This window comes from Arachis duranensis, chromosome 9, assembly GCF_000817695.3.
Source record: "Arachis duranensis cultivar V14167 chromosome 9, aradu.V14167.gnm2.J7QH, whole genome shotgun sequence".
NCBI classification, from domain to species: Eukaryota; Viridiplantae; Streptophyta; class Magnoliopsida; order Fabales; family Fabaceae; genus Arachis; species Arachis duranensis.
Window position 1 is genome coordinate 101004837 of NC_029780.3, and position 22748 is coordinate 101027584.

A 22748-nucleotide genomic window follows, 5' to 3' on the forward strand; every position below is an offset into this window, starting at 1 on the left:
ACATGATTAACATCGAATCAAGGTGTCATAACTCATAACCTATGTTATTAATTTAGTAAATTATTTTTCGTACCTTCTATTCATAGAAACTTAATTGAATAAATTAGCTTATGCCATTTACTCGCTTGTATTATTGAAAAATATTTTATTCTTCTAATAAATTTTTTAAAATGTTCTTTTTAGTTCTAAATAAAACATTCGTCTGATACAAAAAAAAAAGGAAAGAAAAAGTCAGCATTCATCAAAGTAATTTAAAAGATAATTAGAATATTTTTTATGCTAGTTTTAAGTTTAATTTTATTTTGAATTCTATTAAATTTTATATTATACATAGTGATTTAAAACTAAAAATAAGATTTACCATTTTAATATTTAATCTCAAATTAATTAAAATACTTATACTATTAAGCTCTAAATTTCTATGTGAGCTTATAATTGAGTTCCACGTATAGAATTGAGCAAACCCCCCTATATATAGAAGTAGGGACAATGTGATTACATATGCAAATTGCTCCACCACGCTATATATACAGGGCGTTCATGCAAGTGTTTTTCATAAAATAATTTGGTTATTAAGGGGTAAGAAAAAGAAAATGATGAGAGTGGCAGTGGTGGGTGGTGGAATAAGTGGATTGGTTTCAGCATATGTGTTGGCCAAAGAAGGAGTGAATGTGACTCTTTACGAGAAAGAAGATTATTTGGGAGGTCATGCAAAAATTGTGAATGTTGAGGGTCTTGATTTGGATCTTGATTTTATGATCTTCAACCGGGTAAGTGCTCAATTTTCATTGCCTCTCCCTCCCTCGCCCCATCTTCAATTCCAACTATTTTTACATTATTGTTATTATGCCTGAATTTGAATGAATGCTGAAACATTCTCAAATAAATTATTTTAATTACTTGGTTAGTTCTTAGCTACTGTTTTATTGCCATCCAATAAAATTAGAATAATACAAGTAAAATTAGCATGACATGCACAAATAAAAAAATGATAATTAATATGTCAATAAAATCGTTGGGAAATATTAAAGTGTGAATATTTTTTTAAACAATACTATATATACGATGAATAAAATTTATTATTTTTTGTCAATATTTAATTAATTCTAAACACTAAAAACTAAATTTTAAATTTTAAATTTAATAATTTAAAAATAAAATATTAATTTAAAATTTTGACTAATATTAATAAAAAATATTGATTGCAGAGATATTTTAAATTTTATTGAAGATTAAAGTATTCAACAAAAAAATTTTCGAGATTAATTTTAGTCGGGATATTATTTATCAATAAATAGATAAATAAATTTGGTTCATCTTGTGTAAATACACACAAATATATATCATATATATGATACAAAGCTGTAAATTAGTTATGTTATGAAATCATAAATCATTACATCATTATATGAATCTTTTGACCAGCCTTTGAATCATAAACTTAATATCTTCTCAAATCAACGAGCTTTCTTCAGTATATAAAAAAAAAGTATCTTCAGGATCAGATAGTCAAAAAAATTAATAACAAATAAAGAGATCGATTCACAAATAATAAAAAGTAAATAGGTTATTATTGAGGATAAAAATAATCATAATTATTGACACCCTAACACCGTGGCTGCAGTTACTGTGGCGATCGTATCACATTTTCACAGATCTATTGACACCTTAACACCGTAATACGTGACATCCTGTTTTTATACGATCTGATCTAAATTTTTAATGATATTTTTAATGATATTCATATAATTTTTATACGATCAGATCTAATTTTTAGTAATATATATATATATAAATAAATGATTTTACTTTTAATCAAACTTGAAGAAGAATAACATGTCAAAATATTAATATAATATCTAATTAAATAATGATATGTTACTAAATTAACTTGTTTAATTATTTTTTTTAGCTTTTTATTTATTCGAATTACAACAAAAAATGAAGTAAAATTATGAATTTTACCAACTTAACAAATAAATCATTACAAATTTTATCATAAAACAAAATTTCAATTACAAAACAAATTAATCTGTTTAAAAAGAAATTTCACATTCTAATTTCATAAATCCAAATCATCGTATTTTTACCACGTTAAATAAAATTTTACTTATCCCAACTTAACATGTAACAGCGTAAGACTTATATTTCATATTCGAGACCTATTATTATTACGCTTATTATTATTGTCATCATCATCTCTTTTTACTATTATTATTATTATACGAACAAAAATAATTTAATTTTTTAAATTAATCTCCTTTGTTATTAATATTTTTATGTCTTTGAAATTTTTTTAGAATTTTTTTATTTTTTTGGTCTTAGCTTTTTCAGAATTTATGCACATGAGAAGATAGAAGATAAAATTGTAAAGGATATGGGTAATGTTGTTAGATAGTGAGTAGTAATTGAGTCTGGACTTTTTGTTTGAGTGGATTGTGAATGTGGCCATGTGACAAAGTCTAAAAAAACAAATTTATCAATTTGTCAAAAAAATCAGTCATTATAAAATTGGTCTAACTAAACTATATTGTAGTCGATTTATAAATACATTTAATTTTGAGTCAAAACTAATATTTTTAACAAGTTTAATACGGATACAATCTAAATTATTCATTTAGAATATTTTTGTAGATTATTCTTTTCCTACCAAAGACATTTTCCTCAAATAAAATGAAACAATGGAAAAGCATATTCATAAAATAGGGAAAAAGTATATAGCTAGAGCATATTACAAAAAAATCTTAAAAACTTGCAAGTTACCAAAATCGTTAAAGAAATAATAAGTATAAAACCAGAGAACAGAGAAATATAGCTGCAACAAAACAGAGAATAGAGCAGATGAAACTAAAACAAATTAAACCGCAAAGATATATAAAACTAAGGCACAATATATATAGGGAAGAAAAATTGAAATGATTCCTTTGTTAAAATATCCAACAAAATAATAGGTATAGTAAAGTAATTTAAATTCCGCCCAAAATTATGTTACCTATTTTAAAGTCAATATTTCAAAGGAGAAAAAAAAAAGCACATGCAAAGTTTGTTAAATAATAAATATAGATAATAGAACTTTGTTAGATTTTCAACACATTAACATAAAAAGTTTAATTTATTAGAATATAAATTAATAATTAAGTTAATATGTATTAAAGAATTGTTTATCTTTTGTTTGCTTTTGACCTTTTAAATATTGGAAAGAGTAATAAAATTTATTCTCCTAAATTATGATGAACCCTTTAAACGTAACACTAGGGGTGTACATGAACTGGACTACATCGAGTTTGGCTTAATTTAGATTCGGCCGGAAATATAGACCGGACCTAATGTTTGGACTCTAACCCGATCCTAGAGCCGATGAAACCTACGCACATTCGGGCCGGGTAAAAATCGGGTAAAAACCAAGTGAAAATCGGGTCTTTAGCATGTAAAAATCACCTAATCTCTAACCTTTATTTCACAATTCACATAGTAAAATTCACTTAAAAATTATAACAAGAACCAACCATTCTCTAAAATTAAAGCATAACCATAATCAATACTAATATTGTCTAACACCAAATATTTAAATCAATACAAATAACACAATATTATGCATTAGTGTAAAGTCTTATGCATTTTAAACATAAAACATTAACTTATAATCTTATAAATGACTAATAACACAAGATATTAACATTTACAATATTTAAATTTCACATAAGAATAGCCATCATCCAACATAAAATATTAATTGTGTATGATGATCGGGCCCATCGAGTCGAGTTCTGGTGACCTAAGCTATGGTCCAGACCCGACCCGAAATAATGACCGGGTCTATCTTTGAGACCCTTACCCGACTCTAGACCCGATGAAATCACACTAAATTAATCCCTAAAGTGTTTGAGGCTGGACCGAATCTTCGAGTCAGGCCAGACCATGTACACCCCTACATAACACACACATATATCACATGAGCATCACCAATTCTTAATTTTAATTTTATTTTAGGGTAAAAAACTGAAATGAGCCAAAGAGACCTCAAAATTACCTAAATCAGCCAAATGAAAAATCAAAACGTGAATCAACCAGGACGAGTTATTATATAATTCGAATCAATATGATTCGAATTTGATTTGAATGTAATTCGAATTGATATGATTCGAATTACTAGGAACGGCAAAATTCAATGAAGTTCGAAACAACTTGTTTCGAATTACACCTATATAATTCGAATTAAGTTAATTCGAATTACTAGGAGAAGCGCATGTTAGAGGAGTTCGAATCAATTGGATTCGAATTAGGTGAAAACGGACTTGCATAGTAATTCGAATCAAGTTGATTCGAATTAGTAGGGAATCGGCTATAAAAGAGTTCGAGCCAAGTTCATTCGAATCACTTTCTCATTCTCCAACCCCACCAAATCCCAGAGAAAAAGACCAACGTTCAGTACGAGCTTGACCAGAGCGGCTGTTTCTGTCGATGGGGGACGATCCGGGAAGGCTTTATCGTTTGGATGGAGTAGCTCATATCTCCGGTGTTATCAACGACGAGGTTAGTGGTTTATGAAAGCGGTTTATGATAATGGTATTTGTTAATGGTTTTTTAGAATGGTTTATGTTACTGTTAGTGGTTTAGGATAGTGGTTTAGGAAAGTAGTGTAGGCTAGTGGTTTTTGTTGATGGTTTTTGTTAATGGTTTTTGTTAATGGTTTTGTTTTAGCGGTTTATTGTAAATGGTTTTTGGATAGTGGTTTAGGAAATTACTGTAGGGTAGTGGTTTTTGTTGATGGTTTTTGTTAATGATTTTGTTTTAGCGGTTTATTGTTAATGGTTTTTGTTAATGGTATTTGTTAATGGTTTATTGTTGATGGTTTTTGTTAATGGTTTTTGTGAATGGTTTTGTTTTAGCGGTTTATTGTTAATGGTTTTTGTTAATGGTTTTTGTTAATGGTTTTTGTTAATGGTTTTTTGTTAATGGTTTTTGTTAATGGTTTTTGTTAATGGTTTATTGTTGATGGTTTTTGTTAACGGTTTTTGTGAATGGTTTTGTTTTAGCGGTTTATTGTTAATGGTTTTTGTTAATGGTTTTTCTGAACGATTTATTGTTGATGGTTTTTGTTAATGGTTTTGTGTTAATGGTTTTGTTTTAGCGGTTTATTGTTAACGGTTTTTGTTAATGGTTTTTGTTATGTTAGTGGTTTGTGCATCTGTTCTGATTATGCGGTTTATGTATTGGCCAGCCTCGTCGTTGCATATCCAGTGTTAGGCGGCAACAGGGGATGCGTCTTGATGAGAGGTATGTCCCGTACTTGCAGATGGCGGGACTTTACCATCTTGCGAGACTCAACGACAGATGGTTCCGACTCGACGAGCCCCTAGTCAGCGCATTCGTCGAGAGGTGGCGGCCTGAGACGCACACCTTCCACATGCCGTTCGGAGAGTGCACTATCACGCTTCAGGACGTTGCATACCAACTGGGGTTGCCAGTCGACGGAGATTATGTTAGTGGTTGCCTTACGGACTTCCACATTTACATTGAGGGAGGGAGACCTGCTTGGCAGTGGTTCCATGAGTTGCTCGGTGTTTTACCGCCGGAGAATCAGGTGCAGAAATTCGCAGTCAACTGCACCTGGTTTCAGGAGACATTCGCGGAGTGTCCAGATGGGGCAGATGAGGAGACAGTTAGGCGATTTGCCCGGGCCTACATCATGATGTTATTGGGTACGCAGCTGTTTGCCGACAAGTCCGGCAATCGTATACACATCAGATGGCTACCATATGTTGCTCGGCTTGAGGAGATGGGTCGCTATAGTTGGGCGTCGGCGGCACTAGCATGGCTGTACAGGTGCATGTGCCGAGTCGCCAACAGACATGTGGTGAAGTTAGCTGGCCCGTTACAGTTATTACAGTCGTGGATCTTCTGGAGGTTTCCCACACTTAGACCATCTGGGTATGATGAGATCAGCTGGCCCCTTGCCTCGAGGTACCGTTATTGTTTTGTAGTAGATATTCTTCTTCTTATTATTTTGTAATTATGCCCTATATTCTTCTATTTTCTTGTACGCAGATGGTCTGGTTACAATCCTGGGATTAGCAACAAGGGACCTCGGGTACAGATGGCTCGCATGCAGATCGACTTGTTACAGCCTCGGCAGGTACGTAAGCAGAACTTCTGTGTATCTCAAGTCAGTGTTTCACTTTATATCACTTTACTGAAAGTACAAACGATTTGATTTTGATTTTTTCAGTTCATATGGATGCCGTATAGCGCAGTTGACGTCATCCAGGTTGTCCATCCTGAGGTGTTGGAGCCTCGGCATACGTTGTTGTGGCGATGCAGGACGTCCCTGATTTATTTTGCGGTTGTCGAGTGGCATCAGGTTGATAGAGTTTTACCTCAGTTTGGCGGCGTTCAGCCCATACCGTCTCCCGCCCTGAACATCGACTTCCTGATGTCTAAGGACGGGAGAGGAGGTGACCGTTGGTTCCCGGCACAGTACCCCGATTGGCATCTTTACTGGCAGGAGCGTGCTGATTATATTCTACAGTTTGACATCGTGCCCGACCCTGGGCCGTCACATGAGTTCTTGACATGGTGGTATCAGCACGGGAAGAGGTTTTTATCGCCGGAGATGTTATTGGGGGATCCGAAAGGTGTTCCTATTCCAGATGAGGCGACGCAGAGGGGTGCAGGCCGACGTCCAGACATGGACCGGGTAGAGGATGTTCCTGACAGACGTCGCATTGAGAGGAGAGCACGAGTTGGGACACGTCGTAGCCAGCGTGAGTGGAACTGGGTTGATCAGGCTATGGATGCCGGAGACGACCCAGTTAGGGGTGTGGGGAGAGGTCGTGGTCGTGGAGGCAGGAGGAGGGTGGGTGCTGCTAGACATGGTGCGCAGATGCCTGGGGGAGGTGACGTTGCGGGAGTTGCTAGGGCGCATCATGGCGGGCATGATGGTGGGTCCCTTAGAGCCGGTATGGGAGATCCCACGCGTCACACTGATGCTGGGCTTGGTGGTGGAGGTCTTGGATATTACTTCATAGGTGTTCCCGGTGATGATCATACCCTTCAGGATAGTACTCCATGGGTGAGTCCTAGCTCGATGTTTGGAGACTTACTTGCTAGTGATGGCATTGTGCACGAGTTTGGTGGACCACATTTCCTTGAGGATATCCGGACCATCATGCAGGAGGATGAGGCTGCTTCCGGACGGGTTCATACGACAGGGACACAGGCACCACTGGACGTTGATCTGAATGAGCCTGCCACGGTAGTTCCTGCGCATCCTTTTGCCATGGGTGGGACCCCAGCATCGGCGCAGAGTATTGGATCACACTCGGTTGCCGGCCCGTCCTCATCCAGACCCGTCCATGTACTGCCTACGACCCCGAGACAGCCAGTTCCGGATGACAGCGACGAGTCGATTGAGTCTGTCGGAGTCGTCTCAGCAACGGTGTACTCCGAGTTATCCCTGTCGTAAACAGTCACCGTGAAATGCCTGGCTGTTCTCAGGTTGGCCTCGATACACTTTACTAGGTATTGACTGAATTGTTGTCCAGTACCCATCTGAGCCTCGGCCTCCCTCCCCTTACGGACAAATAGCTCAGCAAGCCTTCCGTATGTGGCCTTCACCAGGGAGCAAACAGGGAGGTTTCTAACCCCCTTCAGGATTGAGTTGACACACTCCGAAATATTGGTCGTCATGTGCCTGAATCTCCGACCCTCATCACAGTGCTGTGTCCACAACGAATACTCGATTCGGTTCGCCCAGTCACACATTGCCGGATTCTCAGAGCGCAGAATGTCAAACCAGTACTCGAACTCCACCTCGGTCTCGGCATATGCGGCGTTAACAAGAAGCCTCCGGGCATCTTTTCCCTTGAACGTCAAGGCAAAATTCGCTGCAACGTGTCGAATGCAGAACGCCCGGTACGCAGCAGGCGGTAGCCATCCCCCATCCGGAGCCTCCAGGGCTGCCTTTATGCCGTTATGCCTATCTGAAATAACTAACAGACCCGGCTGAGGTGTCACGTGCTCACGGAGGTGGGAAAGAAAGAAAGACCATGACTCAGCATTCTCACCCTCAACTAGTGCAAATGCCACGGGGAGGATGTTCGAGTTTCCGTCTTGTGCAATGGCGACTAGCAGTGTTCCCCCATACTTTCCATATAAATGGGTGCCATCAATACTCACCAAAGGCTTGCAATGACGGAATGCCTGGATACAAGGGGGGAAAGTCCAGAACAGCCTATGAAAATAAACCTGAGAATCGTCAACCTGTCCCCCAACTCGAATAGGGCAAGTCCTGAGGATGGCTACAGTGCTGGCTACAGTGCCAGGCATCGTCAGCTGCACTCCTAAGACCCACCTAGGGAGCTCATTGTACGACTCGTCCCAGTCCCCATATATCACGGCAACGGCCTTCTGCTTCGCCATCCATACCCTCCTGTACGTAGGCCTGAACCCAAAGTGTGCGGCCGTGGCATTTTGGAGCACCTTGATGTTCACACCTGCATCAGCCCTAACCATCGGCATAACGAAGGTGGATATGACATGGTAGTCCAGACTCCTATGGTCGCTGGAGATGGAGCTGGCAAGACATGTATGCGGTCCGTTGTATCGCTTCACTTCCCAGATACCCTTCCGCTGTCGGAGACTCAACCGAATTAGCCATGTGCACCCATTCCCAAACTCAGAACACTTTCCCACGTACCTGCGGTAGTCAGACTCAACGACCTTGTACTGGACCCCTCGGCGGATACTGTACGTCTTCACACTCAAAAGCGCCTCATCTTTATCTTGAAATTGTTGGCCAACCTGGAACTCGTTCATACCGGCAGACCCCTCGGTATCTCTAGCACCAAATCCTGAGGCCTGCAGATCATTGTCGTCTTGCCGCATGGCATCCAGGTCCAATGAGGAAAAATGGGGTGGATACTGCTGTGTGCCAGAACTAGATCCACCTATAGCCCTTGTCGGAACAGTAGTTCCAACATCATCGCCGCTTTCATCAGCGATCATTTCCGGCTCCACGTCATCGTCATCTGGATCATCAAACAAACCATCACCAACACCAGCCGGTGTGGGACAATGTACCTCGGTGGGAATATGTTCCCCATACCGAACCTCGTCTCCAACATTGCCGCTCAGATCAACGGCAAACGAAGGGGACGCAACAGGCTGCATCGGTGGCTCATACACAGGAGCAGAGGATGAAGCAACAGCAGGTCTCGAGCTCGAGCCGGCAACCGCGGCTATAGTAGTGGCATTCCGGTTCGAACCACCCGAGCTAGATACCACATCAACCAACTTTGCCAACATCTCTGGTGTCCTTACCTCGGGAAACTGCCTACGAGAAAGAAACATGACCTGCAAGTCCTCGTCACTACCGATTGTGAAACAATCAAACTTCACGGTGTCATGGAGCACCGCTGTTGGAATGCGGTAGAAAAACTTCTTGACCCGTTTAACGCCTTCAACACCCAGCTTCTCCAGCACAGAGCTAACAAGTGCATCGTAGGTGGTTGTCGGCGTCACGATAATACATAGGGGATCCTTATCAGTGAACTTCACGCCGGACCGAGTTTTTCTTTTAATCGACCCTCTGTAATGTACCAGAACTAGGAAACTCTCCTCACTAGCCATCTCAGCTCTTTGTTGAGAGCAACATGAGTTCACAGCATATATATAGAGACCTGGGTCGCACTATATATATATAATTCGAATCTATATGTTTCGAATTATCTAATGTCACAACCTAACCTAGTAATTCGAATCAACTTGATTCGAATTACTTAACAATGTGCCTTCATAGTAATTCGAATTAACTAAATTCGAATTATCATGGTGTAATTCGAAACAAGTTGTTTCGAACTTCATTCAATTTTTGGCTTCCTGGTAATTCGAATCATATCAATTCGAATTACATTCAAATCAAATTCGAATCATATTGATTCGAATTATATAATAACTCGTCCTGGTTGATTCACGTTTTGATTTTTCATTTGGCTGAATTAGGTAATTTTTAGCTCTCCTTGGCTCATTTGGGTTTTTTACCCTTTATTTTATTTTAGAATATCACATAAATATTTATGAAATTATATATCATATAAATTAATTTAAAATTTATTATAAAATTTATCACTTTAATACGTAATTTCATTTCAATTTAACAACGTTATATAACAAAGTTACAATATTTATTTAATAAATATATAAATATAATTTAGATAAGCTTTGAATTTAATTATTATGTGGCTCCTTTTTCAAATTATTTCTTATAATATTTATTTGTCAACACTCATAAAAATACATGTATTAAATAAGCATCAGTAATACACCAAAAATATAATTTTATTCTTATAAAATTATTTTGACATGGCCATTAAAAAACTTTGCTTATTTTTTTTATTATACATCACTAAATGCACAACACAAATTAAAATATAAAATCACTAATAAATCCAACAAATATGCAAATGATGAGAGCCTCCAAGAGTTATTAAGTCTTTTTTTTACGTGAGATATCATATATGTATATATGCTCTGTTTTTTTTAATTGTTGTGGCCCTGTATTTATCTTTAATAAGTGGTTGAAAAATATTCCCACCTCTTAAAATGTTAATTATTAATGCATTTTCCTCACTTGAAAGTACAATTAAAAAATGTAACATTGATAATTAAATAGGTATCATATCCTAACATGATGGAGTTGTTTGAGAATTTTGGAGTTGACATGAAATTATCAGACATGTCATTTGCCATTAGTCTCGATGGCGGTCGCGGCTACGAATGGGGCAGCAGAAACGGTTTGTCTGGCTTATTTGCACAGAAGAAGAATGTGATCAACCCTCACTTCTGGCAAATGCTTAGGAATATTATCAAGTTTCAAGATGATGTTACAAGGCAAGTAGTACTACATGAAAATAACAATGACTATACCACTCATTTTAGTGCGAGTTAAGATTGTAAAAATAATAGATTTTTAAACTTCAACATCAAAGTGTATGAATGTCTAAAATTGAGAAAAGTAATGCTAATTTGCTAGGTCATGAGTGATTATATCCTAATAAATTGAGTTTGTTGTCTCATTTTCTAATAAAAATGCAGCTATCTTGATATGCTTGATAACAATCTGGATATGGAGCACAATGAGACCTTGGAGCAATTCATAAAGACTAGAGGTTATTCTAAATTATTTGTAAAAGTATATCTTGTGAGTAGTTCATTTGCATTTTATAAGACTTTTTTTATTTCTATAAACATTACTTTGGTAGTGGCATAATTAGTGTATGCTTATTAATTTGTTACAATATGAAATTAATGAATGTAGATTCCAATTTGTGGTTCTATATGGCCCTGCTCTTTTGAAGGAGTTATGAGCTTTTCTGCTTTCTCAGTTTTCTCCTTCTTTCGCAATCACCATCATCTTCAGGTAGCTAGTAAGGAGAAAATTTATCTCAAATTTATATAATGATGAATGATCCAGTTTCAAATATTCAAATAACAAAAAAAAAGGACTGCTTGATTCACTTGAACCTCTTCTTCTCCTTCCAGCTCTTTGGAAGATCGCAATGGCTAACTGTTAAACGTCGCTCACACACTTATATTAAGAAGGTGCCATATAGTAATTAATTTATAATGTTAAGCTTGGTGGTAGTATCTCTTCGTGTAACTTGTACCATATATCTTTTAGTTTAAGCTAAAAATGAAGATTTTAACATTAATTATTTGTTATAATAACTAGGTCAAAGAAGAGCTTGTTGCAAGAGGTGGTCAAGCAATAACAAATTGTGAGGTTGAATTGGTTTCAACAACAGAAAATGGTAAGTCATGTGTTTATTTCCTTGTTATACTCATGATTTTTAGTCATGCACGTTTTCTTTTTCTTTTTTTTTCAAACATCATGTGTGATTGAATGATGTTGATTAAGCAACAATCTGAGAAATTTTGTTATAGGATGTCTTGTGCACTGCAAAGATGGTTCCAAAGAAATGTATGATTGCTGCATAATCGCAACACATGCACCTGGCACTTTGATTTTATTAGGAGAGGAAGCGACATATGATGAACGAAGAATTCTAGGTGCTTTTCAATATGCATATAGGTAAGATTCATCTTAACATTTCTAACTCTTCTCTTGGCTATTATTATTCATAGAACATGATAGTGCAACTTGTAGTAGTTACTAGTTACGTTTGAAAGTGATTAATTTCATCAAAAGATATGATGATGTTTCCTCTTTGTAAGATAGAGTTGAAAATCAAGTTTTATAAAACTAGAAACCTTTTTTTTGCTTAAGAGTCTCCATGTTTGTTAAATGAATAATACTTTACAAAACATGTTACAAGGAAAAGATTGATCTTTACTCTTCGTGTACAAATAATATAAGTCCACATGTACAACAATTCTTTGATTTCTGTTGGCAGTGATACTTTTCTTCACCATGACAAAAATTTAATGCCTCAAAACCCATCAGCATGGAGTGCATGGAATTTTCTTGGATGTAACAATAATAACAAAGTTTGTGTGACATTTTGGCTCAACATTCTTCAGGTTGGTAACAATTCATACAATGCATTTTTTCATAACTTAAATCTACTAGAAGACAAGTGAACTATGAATAAAACTTGTTAGTTGATTTTATATTCTAAATTGCAGAATCTTGGTGAAACAAGATTACCCTTTCTTATAACTCTAAATCCAAATCATACACCAAAAAGTACCCTTCTTAAGTGGTCAACTAAACATCCAGTTCCATCAGTTGCTGCATTCAAAGCTTCATATGAGCTTGAAAAAATTCAAGGAAAAAGAGGAATTTGGTTTTGCGGCGCTTACCAAGGTACTTTAATTTGACCTGGTTTTGGCCATTTAATTACAAGATAAACTCTAGTTAAATTATAAACGTTAAAATTACTTATACACAGAAATGCTAACATAAAACTCTAGATAGATAAAGTTATTATGTATATCAAATCACGTTTTCTTTTTCAATAACCACCTTTACTATTTTGAGACATTTTGATATGCATTAAATATACATGTGACATAATCAAATATTTGTGCTTTTCAGGTTGTGGATTTCATGAAGATGGATTAAAGGTAGTTAAAGAAACTTTATTATAATGAAAACAAGTTTGAAATGCTTTTTTGTTTAAAAGTAATACTTTCTTATACATGCATGAGACAATCGAACCTTTTTTTTATATCAATAATGGCTAATAGAAATTGCAAACTTTTATGTGAATCTATTTTCTATCCAAATGATAAGTTGAAAAGGAATGAAAAGACTAACCTATATGCAAAAAATTGCAGTCTGGCATGATTGCTGCAAATGCAGTTCTTGGAAGATGTTGCTCCTTCCAAACAAACCCCAAACACATGGTACCTTCCTGGAAAGAACTTAGTGCACGTTTTTATGTGACGAGATTCCTAAGTTCCTATGTCAATACCGGTTGTTTAACGTAAGTTCACTTTTGTCAGTGTGTAGCTGCCTCTTTCACACTCTCACGTTAGAAGTATTATATTCGTGCAAAATAGTACTATTGTAACAATAATGATATTCTCGAAGAAGATTATAGCATTGGCTTTATTCTATTTCTTGAATTACTCATCTATCCTGTCTTGAGGAGTTTACAGTTTATTGGAAGAGGGAGGAACAATGTTTACCTTCGAAGGAACCGATATGAAGTGCTCTCTAAAGTGTGTGATGAGAATCCACAGTCCCCAATTTTATTGGAAGGTGTGTGTTTTTTATTAATGCAGGAAATAAAGTTATTGATTTTCATTTCCACTTGTTGGCATGAAACTAAAACAATTAACATTTTTAATATATTTGTCAGGTTATGACACAAGCTGATTTAGGCCTTGCAGATGCATATATTAATGGAGACTTCTCCCTTATTGATAAAGATGAAGGTCTTTTGAATCTTATTTTGGTAAGCAGAATCATTAGGATCTAATTAAAACAACCTACTACTACTACTACTACTACTACTACTACTACTACTACTACTATTATTATTATTATTATTATTATTATTATTTACTTTCATGTATTTGTATACTTTATATATAGATTATCTTAGCAAGCAGAGATTCAAATGCATCAAACTCAAAATTGAAGAACAGGTAAGTTTATCATGATATGTATATGCATTGAAATTGTATTTTTCCTTTTTCAAACTTTTTTGCCCCATTTTTTACTTCAGGGGTTGGTGGACACCAATTCTCCCTACATCTATTTTATCATCTGCAAAATTCTCCATTAAGCATTATTTAAGGAAAAATACTCTCTCACAAGCTCGTCGCAACATCTCTAAACACTACGATCTGGTAAAAGATCATTAATTACCAAAGTTACAGGTGTCAATTTTTTTATCATTACAAAGAAACTAATAGAATCATAGAGTGAGATCCAATTGCTCGTCAGCGTACAACAGAAAGAATGTACTTAGTACTAAACAAAGAAACTCAATAAATGCAGTTATTGAATCCTAACTACATGAAGCATAAAAGATAACAAAGACAACAGTACATCAATCTTATATCATCTGACTTAAGCATAAAAGATATGTCAAATTAGATATTTTATTGCTTACATGAACTGAGGGGTTATATATCCCTATATTTTGGATTTTTATTCAACTTTCTGTAACTAGAATAGAAAAGAACCAAAAGTGTAACTTTTCATGCCAGCTAAGCTATAATCATTGCTTTACAAAGAAGTTTTAGTTGAATTAATTATATTTCTTTTATTTATTCATTTATTTTTATTTCTTGATAATATATCTCAAAGTGTTTGTTTTTTGTTTCTTAGAGCAATGAATTGTTTGCACTATTCTTGGGTGAAACAATGCAATATTCATGTGCAGTGTTCAAGGCAAGGCAGCAACTTTTTGATACTCGAGTCCATATTTCTTGTAAAAATATAGGGTTAAGTATGATTTTGATCCCTAACGTAGAGGTCGAAAATTTATTTCGTTTCTGAATTTTTTTCGTTACAAAATAGTCCCAAAAGTTTAACTTAGTTTGATAAAAAGGACGATTTTAAAATAAACTGAAACTTTCGGGATCATTTTGTAGCAAAAAAATGCCAAAAATAAAATAAATTTTCGGCCTCTACATTAGGGACCAAAATCGTACTTAACCCTAAAAATATATATACTTCTTTTATAATTTTTGCTTTAGCTCTTGTTCACATTTTTCTTTCTTTGTCTCTTTCCGCATAGAATGAAGATGAGGATTTGAAAACTGCACAGATGAGAAAACTATCTCTTCTCATTGAAAAAGTGAGTGACTTTAAAATCATTTTAGGAACTTGTTTTACTTTCTACATTGTAAAGGGCCTAATAATTTTTATTGAATAAATGAAGGCTAGAATAGACAAGAAGCATGAAATTCTTGAGATCGGATGTGGATGGGGAGGTTTAGCTATTGAAATTGTCAAACAAACTGGTTGTAAATACACTGGTATCACTTTGTCTAAGGAGCAACTAAAATTTGCAAAAAGAAGAGCAAGAGATGTTGGACTTCAGGTATATGACAAGCTAATATTTATTATTTCATCAATTTTTTAATAGTCTTCTATGTCCATGATAGACACTAAATATGCATGTTTAGTTCTTTCTTTTTATAATTTAGTTCATTGCATGAGTATCACCCTTGTCAAATGTTATAAATTCATAATTTCAGGACCATATCAAATTTCTTCTATGTGATTATCGCCAACTACCGAATATATTCAAATATGATAGGATTATATCTTGGTGAGCAAATTTTATCTTTAACTCTGCAGAACTGCATATGGTAAATTATTGTCAAATGTATTGCATAACATGTTTAAGGGTATCCAGTGAAATGATAGAAGCAGTTGGTCATGAATATATGGAAGAGTTCTTTGGTTGTTGCGAATCAGTTTTGGCAGATGATGGACTTTTCGTTCTTCAGGTATAACATTTTTGCAATGTTTAGATTATAATAAGTTCTAGAGTATTTGCAAGGATGTATATACTTACTACTCTCCCAGAAAAGGAGTTACTACTATTGCTACAAAATTTGGTATTTAAATTGGTGCTAACTTATAACGATGGTTATCTTATTCCATAGTTTTCATCTGTCTCGGATGATCGTTACGATGAGTATAGGCGTTGTCCTGGCTTCATTAAGGAATATATTTTTCCAGGTGGATGTCTACCCTCTCTAAGTAGGGTAATATCAGCCATGGTGGCTACATCAAAACTATGGTACGATTTATATGTTACTGCAGAATCTAATAACCAAGAGCATATCTCTTCATTATTCTCTTTTCTTAATGAAGAAATGAACTTTGTTGAATGTAGTGTGGAACATACTGAGAATATAGGAATTCATTTTCACCAAACATTAAGGTGGTGGAGTAAGAACTTCATGGAAAAGCAGAGGTATGAAATTAATTTCACAGGAACATACTTTGTTGTACTAAATTAAGTTACTAATTGAACGTATTTCCTTTTTACATCTCCCATTCCTACTTACACTTACAAATTTATTTGAAAATTCTCTGTTGTTAGTGAAATTTTGGCTCTTGGGTTCGATGAAAAGTTCATCAAGACATGGAAATACTATTTTGATTATTGTGCTGCAGGTTTTAAGTCACGAACACTCGAGAATTATCAGGTACGGCACAAACAAACCCGCATTGAAAATTTTTCATATTTTTCAAAATTTTGTATTGGGAAAATATTTCGAAATAGGACTTCTAATGAAAAACAATTTCCAGAATTATAAGAACATTCTTTGAACCATACACTATAGGTGTCTTGATACCTACTTTATGTTAATAGCAAAAGGAGAGAGTAAGAGCAGAATAAACCTAACATAAATCCAAAATATAAAAAGAACGTATAAAAAGAACTAATAGATTGTCTTCCTTAACAAAGTAATAATAATACGGCTGAAATTTAGACCACTCCTAAATATAATACTTAACTAACAACAGAGTTCATTAATAAGGATTAATGATCAGCATTAATAATGATTTTAATATTTTTTAACAGTTGGATCATGTGAAATTAACTGGTTTTCATTTATGTATTATTAGATGGTTTTCTCACGGCCTAACAACACTACTACACTCAAGGATCCGTACAGAAGCTGGTCCTCTGCATGTTGAGAACAAGTCATAACCCAAAATAACGTACTCTTTTTTTTTTTGGTAATACCAAAATAACGTACTTTATTGCACGATGTTGCAATGAACCTTCTTTATCACAAACGGCAAAAGATATATTTATGATATTGATTTACCTTCTTTGCTGGTTTGTTGCCTGCAAAGGGGAGACTGGTTATCTCTGTGAAAAAATAAAAGAACTACGCTTTGCATTTTATATTACCAAAAGTAAAGATTTCATTTTATTCGGTCTTCTTAGTACTTGTACCATGTGGACTTTCTGTGATGGATTAAAAAACAAGATTAAATTAAATAATAAATATATTATTGTTGGATAATTACATAATATCAATGACCATATCCTTTTTGAAAGTCTCTTTTCTCAGTTTAACAAAATAACCAAAGAAGCTATATATTGGTCTATTGCCACGCTCTACCTCCACTATTAACGTACCTGAATGGATATGAATCTAAACCTTTGGTGTGTTCTGATCATGTATAATTCCTAATAATAATAATAATAATAATAATAATAATAATAATAATAATAATAGAACACTTATATCGTTTTATGAATTTACCAAATTTCGAAACGAAAATTAACATGGAATGGAGAGACTAATATCCAAACACAACGAAAGTGAAAATAAGCAAGTGAATGCATGAAGAATTTTTATCGCCAACATACAACATCCATTATTGGATCATGATGAACTAAGGAATCTAAAAGGAGATAACTAAATACCAGACAAGCTTTGGGGTGAAAGCCTCATCAATCAAGATAAAAGTCAAACAAGCTTCTATCAAGAAAACTATATATATTGAGCATATATTCAATAAATGAATAAATTATTAAAGATCTGATTATGCAAACATCCAACACATCAATATTGTATAAAATGTTGGATTTTTCTCATATATAACATATATTAGGATTTTTAATGCACAAGCTAGTCAAAGTCAACCCTTATAAGATGAGTCAGCCAGGGAATCCCAACTCACTCACAAACATATGCTAAGCAGTGAAGAAGACCTAAACCACAAATGGTAGGAAAGGAATGCAAGACAAAAGAAGAAAATTTACTAGAGAAGCCTTGCCTACAACAATTAATAGGTCATTCAATCATAGCATTCTTCATTGCATAAATTGGAGTACTGGACACTAAAATTCAGCCAAAAAAAATTCTAACCCCTCAAAGCCAACTACTTTGTCCCTAATCATTTCCCACACAATTTCTGTTACTCAACACTAACCAGATTGAAGGCTCTGAGATTTCATCACTTGAAAAGCCATGAACCTTCAAATTTGATGATGCACTTCCCAGAACACACAACACAACCGAACAATGTTTGTTCCTTAGCCATGAATACTTGTGCACCTCTCAGAAACGCAAATACAACACCTCTCCAGCACACAATAGGACTGAATGACGCTCATTCGTTAGCCATGAGTGGACACTTGGCTCCACTTCAGGACTGGTGCATCACTCCTGTACAACACAATTGCAAATACAGGGGGAAAATGATTATGCCATTGTCAAAGCTTTTACTATCACACTACCACTACTATTACTGCTACCCACTATTAAGTGACCAACCCAGGCCTCAAACTGTTATTAGAAAACTACACCTTATTTCTGCTTGTTGCAACAATTAAAGCATGTGGCTACAGTCTACACAATAATTTTTCCTACAACAGAAAAGCATCCAGAAAGAGCAAATTGAGGAAAGAAAAAATGGAAAAGCAAACAGAATGGCAACGCATATATAGATAAATGCATCAAACCATCATATTAGGTGAAATATAATACTATAGTTGAACGACTACTACAAGAACTGATGAAAATCAACTAATCTCACAAGCACGCAATTTAAAGCTACACACAAAAACAACTAAATAGGAAGTAGCTACTAGTATCTCTTCAACCATACTACTTATTATAAACTATGAAAGCAGATACTGCAAAGTGAAAACCAATGGGATTCAAGCAATCCAACCAATCCCGTTGTGTATCGATATCGAGCTTGAGTCACTCCTTTACCGCTAGGAAAAATTCATTAGGTCACAATTTAATATTAAATGCCACAGATCCACAAGTCGAAGTCCAAGATCCAGTAAGTGATTTTACTGTCAAAATTACTCCTATTCGTCTCATCAAGACTGAGCACCACCATATCCAGCACCATAACCAACTTGCCCACCATGAGCCCCCTGAGAAGTCCCATAGTTTCCAGAACCTTGAGCTTGTTCAGATCTCCAACCAGCATTTCCATAACCTGAATTTCCATTAGCCTCCCCATAGCCACCGCCCATATAGCTGCCGCTGCCACCACTACCTTGTAGTTCACTCCCACCAGCACCGCTGGCATTGCTATTTGGGGTACTCCCAGTACGCCCTCCAACAGCACCATATCCACCGGGGTTCCCATAAGAACTATCACTTCCACTATACCCACCGTACCCGCCATATCCATATCCTTGATTCCCATATCCAGCAGCTCCACTGGGGGATTGACCTGCAGTTGCTGAACCAGGGCCACCACCAACAGAGCCAGCACCACCACTTGGTGCACCCCATGCAGCTGTGTTCCCATAGCCCATAGACCCATAACCAGAAGCAGCCTGAGCTGGCCATGAAGTCCTTGGACCACCTGGTGGACCACCGGCATAAGCAGCATTAGCAACATTTGGATTCCCGTATGCTGCCCCAGCTGCTCCACCATACCCAGCAGCAGCACCACCATAACTTCCGTATGCACCATAGCCCATACCATTATTAGCTGGACCATAGCCATATCCAGGCGCACTATAGCCAGCAGAACCGTAAGGTGGAAAACCACCTGCAGTGCTTTGAGGTTGCATATACCTATTAGAATCCATACGGCCATCGTAAGCATTCTGGTTGCCACCAGATGACCCATAACCCTGATAGCCTCCGGCACCGCCGCCGCCACCGCCACCACGGCCACTTGCACCAGGATTGGCATCTTTTGGAAGTGCACGCTTCACTTCTACTTGCTTACCGTATAAATCATGAAAGGTCTTGTGCAAAACTCTATCAACTGCCTCTTCAGTGTCAAAAGAAATAAAACCAAATCCACGTGGTCGTCCAGTATTCTGGTCGAACATAACTACTACGTCAGTTACATGACCATACGACTCAAAATACTGACGAAATTTTTCCTCAGTCAGTGTGGGAGGTAACCCTCCAACAAATATCTTTTTCGTCCTCATATTTCCACCATTTCCACCAGAATTCCAACCAGAATGGGAATTTCCACCTCTGGAAGTGACAGAAATTTGTTGATCCTCTCTTGATAAGGCCCTCTTAGCATCAACCTGAATATGAGAATTATAAGATTATAAAATCAGTCACTAGAAAGGCCTATATATTGATTATGGAAAAGAAAAAAAAAAACAAGTATCACAAATTGACCTGTTCTCTACATTTATTATTGAAATTCAAAAATAATCCTTTAGGCTGGGTTACAACTCATGTTTCTAGAAATTCAGAATATCAGACAAATCAAGAATAGTCAATCAATGGCATGCTATTCAATAAGAGCAAATGACCATAAGCAGAAGCATTCTGTTGAAGGAAATGGATCATAGAATCGCACAACTCAAAAGACATTTAATTCTTTTTCTTTAGGCTGGGTTACAACTCATGTTTCTAGAAATTCAGAACATCAGACAAATCAAGAATAGTCAATCAATGGCATGCTATTCAATAAGAGCAAATGACCATAAGCACAAGCATTTTGTTGAAGGAAATGGGTCATAGAATCGCACAACTCATAAGACATTTAATTCAAATCTCACATCTCAACATTAGTCTCATCAGGCATAAGCATAAACAAGCACCACTAGCCTCAACTATATCAGTTGACGATTGTAAATGATATTACAAATTAGCAGTTTAACGTGCATCCAACTAAAGAACTAGTATTAATTTCTTTCTTTAAATAAAAAACCATAAGAATGATTTCTCCTTTTTCCTGCACAACAGAAGTACATAACACCAATAATAGTGTTCTCAGTAAAGCGTGTCTAAAATTAAGATAATGACCAAACCATGAACAAAAAAATTAGGAACATGTCAAGGCCAACAAGAAAAAACAATTCACAGGTCATTCAAAATGAAAATTCAGAAAATCCCAGAAAGCAAATACTGCAAAAAAAAAACCAATAGAAACCCTAAAATAAAAGCAACTCAAACTAAGATACAAAACCCACAACTAACTGGATTCCAATAAAACCAGCAATTCAGAAGCAACAAAGACACTATCAAAATTGTAACACTTAAATAACCACTGATACCCTAATTTTTTTTCCATAGAATAAAATGACGGAAACCCCAACCTAGACCGAGGAACAAAGGGGTCAAAGGGGGTTATGGCAAGAAAATGTCAAAAAATAAGAAGAGAGAAGAAAATGAGGGTTTTTAACAGTTACCGTTCTACCATCGATGACGTGCTTATCTTGGAGGACCCTGTCGAGAACAGAGGGATCGGCGAATTCAACGAAGCCGAAGCCTCTGGGCTTGCCGGTGTTCTTATCCCTCATAACGGAGGCGTTGGTGACGTCACCATAGTTGCAGAAATGGTCCTTCAGCTTGTCCTCGTTGGTGTCCCAAGAAATCCCCCCGATGAATAGCTTCCCCTGATCTGAATCCATTCCTTTTCCTTTCTTCCTTTCCCCCTCTCTCTTTGTGTGTATATACGAAACCGTAATATACGAGTTGGAACCTGGAAGGAAGAAGGGAGGGTTTGTGGAGAGGGAAGAAGGGATTTTTGGGTTCGGGAGGGAAGAGAGAGGGTAGAGGGAGGGTGTGGCTCAGCTGATGTGTTAGTGTTGTTTTTGTGTCGTTGAGTCTTGAGTGTGAAACACACAGAAACGCTGTTACAAACGAGCGACTTGAAAAGGTTTTTGTCTTCTTTATGCCACGTTTAAACACTTTAATATTCTGTCCAGAAAAAAAAAAACTTTAATATTAAGTCTTTTTTTTTTGGCTTTAGAAAAATTTTCTAAAATAAAATAAAAAAATTTTCATTTTTATTTACCGAAATCTTTTCTTTTTAACGCTGCTGGAACAAGTTCGCCTACTACATCAACTTACTTACTTTGATGAAGTTCGTCCACTGCATTGACAAATTCCATGAAAAATAGAGAGTTTGCCATTGGTACGGTAAACATCATATCGCCCGTAAAAATCAAATAGTCTTTCTCATTTTTTCACTTGTTCATATTTGGCGAACTCTCTTCTTCTCATTTTCACCTTTATTCTCTCATCTCCTCTCAAGTTAAATTTCAAGTAAGTTATCTATGTTGTGATAAGAACTTATGTGGATGCTTATTCCCAATAAAGCTTAGTTTATCAAGGATGACTCTATTTAATGAAGTTTGAAAATGTGTCATCTTATACACATATAAATGAGGCTTAAGCCTCTGAATAATAACACACACAACAATAATAATTCTTTCCCTGTCTTTACGGAGCAATATTTCTCTCTCACTTTAATATACATATCTCTCTCTCTTACTTTATAAATATATATATATATATATACCTTACGACATATATACCTTACTTTATAAATATATATATCTCTC

At 35.8% G+C, this 22748-nt stretch overlaps 2 protein-coding genes across 5 annotated transcripts; one reads left to right on the plus strand and one right to left on the minus strand.

Annotated features, from left to right (window-relative positions):
• Positions 1-526: 526 nt before the first annotated feature.
• Positions 527-17625, plus strand: LOC107466447 (uncharacterized). 4 transcript variants are annotated; one of them, XM_016085422.3, is made up of 24 exons: positions 527-770; positions 10673-10890; positions 11095-11200; positions 11318-11419; positions 11542-11601; positions 11732-11810; positions 11944-12091; positions 12414-12540; positions 12646-12826; positions 13058-13086; positions 13300-13448; positions 13624-13726; positions 13827-13922; positions 14063-14115; positions 14196-14319; positions 14804-14866; positions 15216-15275; positions 15360-15521; positions 15679-15752; positions 15840-15933; positions 16093-16229; positions 16326-16406; positions 16536-16641; positions 17066-17625. In XM_016085422.3, the coding sequence occupies exons 1-24, from the start codon at positions 594-596 to the stop codon at positions 17135-17137; spliced, it is 2601 nt and encodes an 866-aa protein (XP_015940908.1). In that variant the 5' UTR covers positions 527-593; the 3' UTR covers positions 17138-17625. The 4 variants fall into 4 exon arrangements, with proteins under 4 accessions (XP_015940908.1, XP_020986474.1, XP_020986478.1 ...); XM_021130815.2 differs by having other exon boundaries at positions 16093-16406; XM_021130819.2 differs by lacking the exon at positions 10673-10890 and having other exon boundaries at positions 647-770; positions 16093-16406.
• Positions 17626-18902: 1277 nt separating this feature from the next.
• LOC107466438 (heterogeneous nuclear ribonucleoprotein 1) lies at positions 18903-22049 on the minus strand. The gene is made up of 2 exons (XM_016085413.3): positions 21591-22049; positions 18903-20474 (listed from the first exon to the last, which is right to left on the minus strand). Exons 1-2 carry the CDS (start codon positions 21810-21812, stop codon positions 19290-19292), a joined length of 1407 nt encoding a protein of 468 aa, XP_015940899.1. The 5' UTR covers positions 21813-22049; the 3' UTR covers positions 18903-19289.
• Between the last annotated feature and the right edge of the window lie 699 nt (positions 22050-22748).

Coding starts and splice junctions, on each gene's coding strand:
- LOC107466447 (XM_021130815.2), top strand. CDS start 594: ATGATGAGAGTGGCAGTGGTGGGTGGTGGAATAAGTGGATTGGTTTCA. Junction 13,727..13,826: donor GTCCCCAATTTTATTGGAAG/GTGTGTGTTTTT, acceptor TATATTTGTCAG/GTTATGACACAAGCTGATTT. Junction 13,923..14,062: donor GTCTTTTGAATCTTATTTTG/GTAAGCAGAATC, acceptor CTTTATATATAG/ATTATCTTAGCAAGCAGAGA.
- LOC107466438 (XM_016085413.3), bottom strand. CDS start 21,812: ATGGATTCAGATCAGGGGAAGCTATTCATCGGGGGGATTTCTTGGGAC. Junction 20,475..21,590: donor ACGTCATCGATGGTAGAACG/GTAACTGTTAAA, acceptor TCTCATATTCAG/GTTGATGCTAAGAGGGCCTT.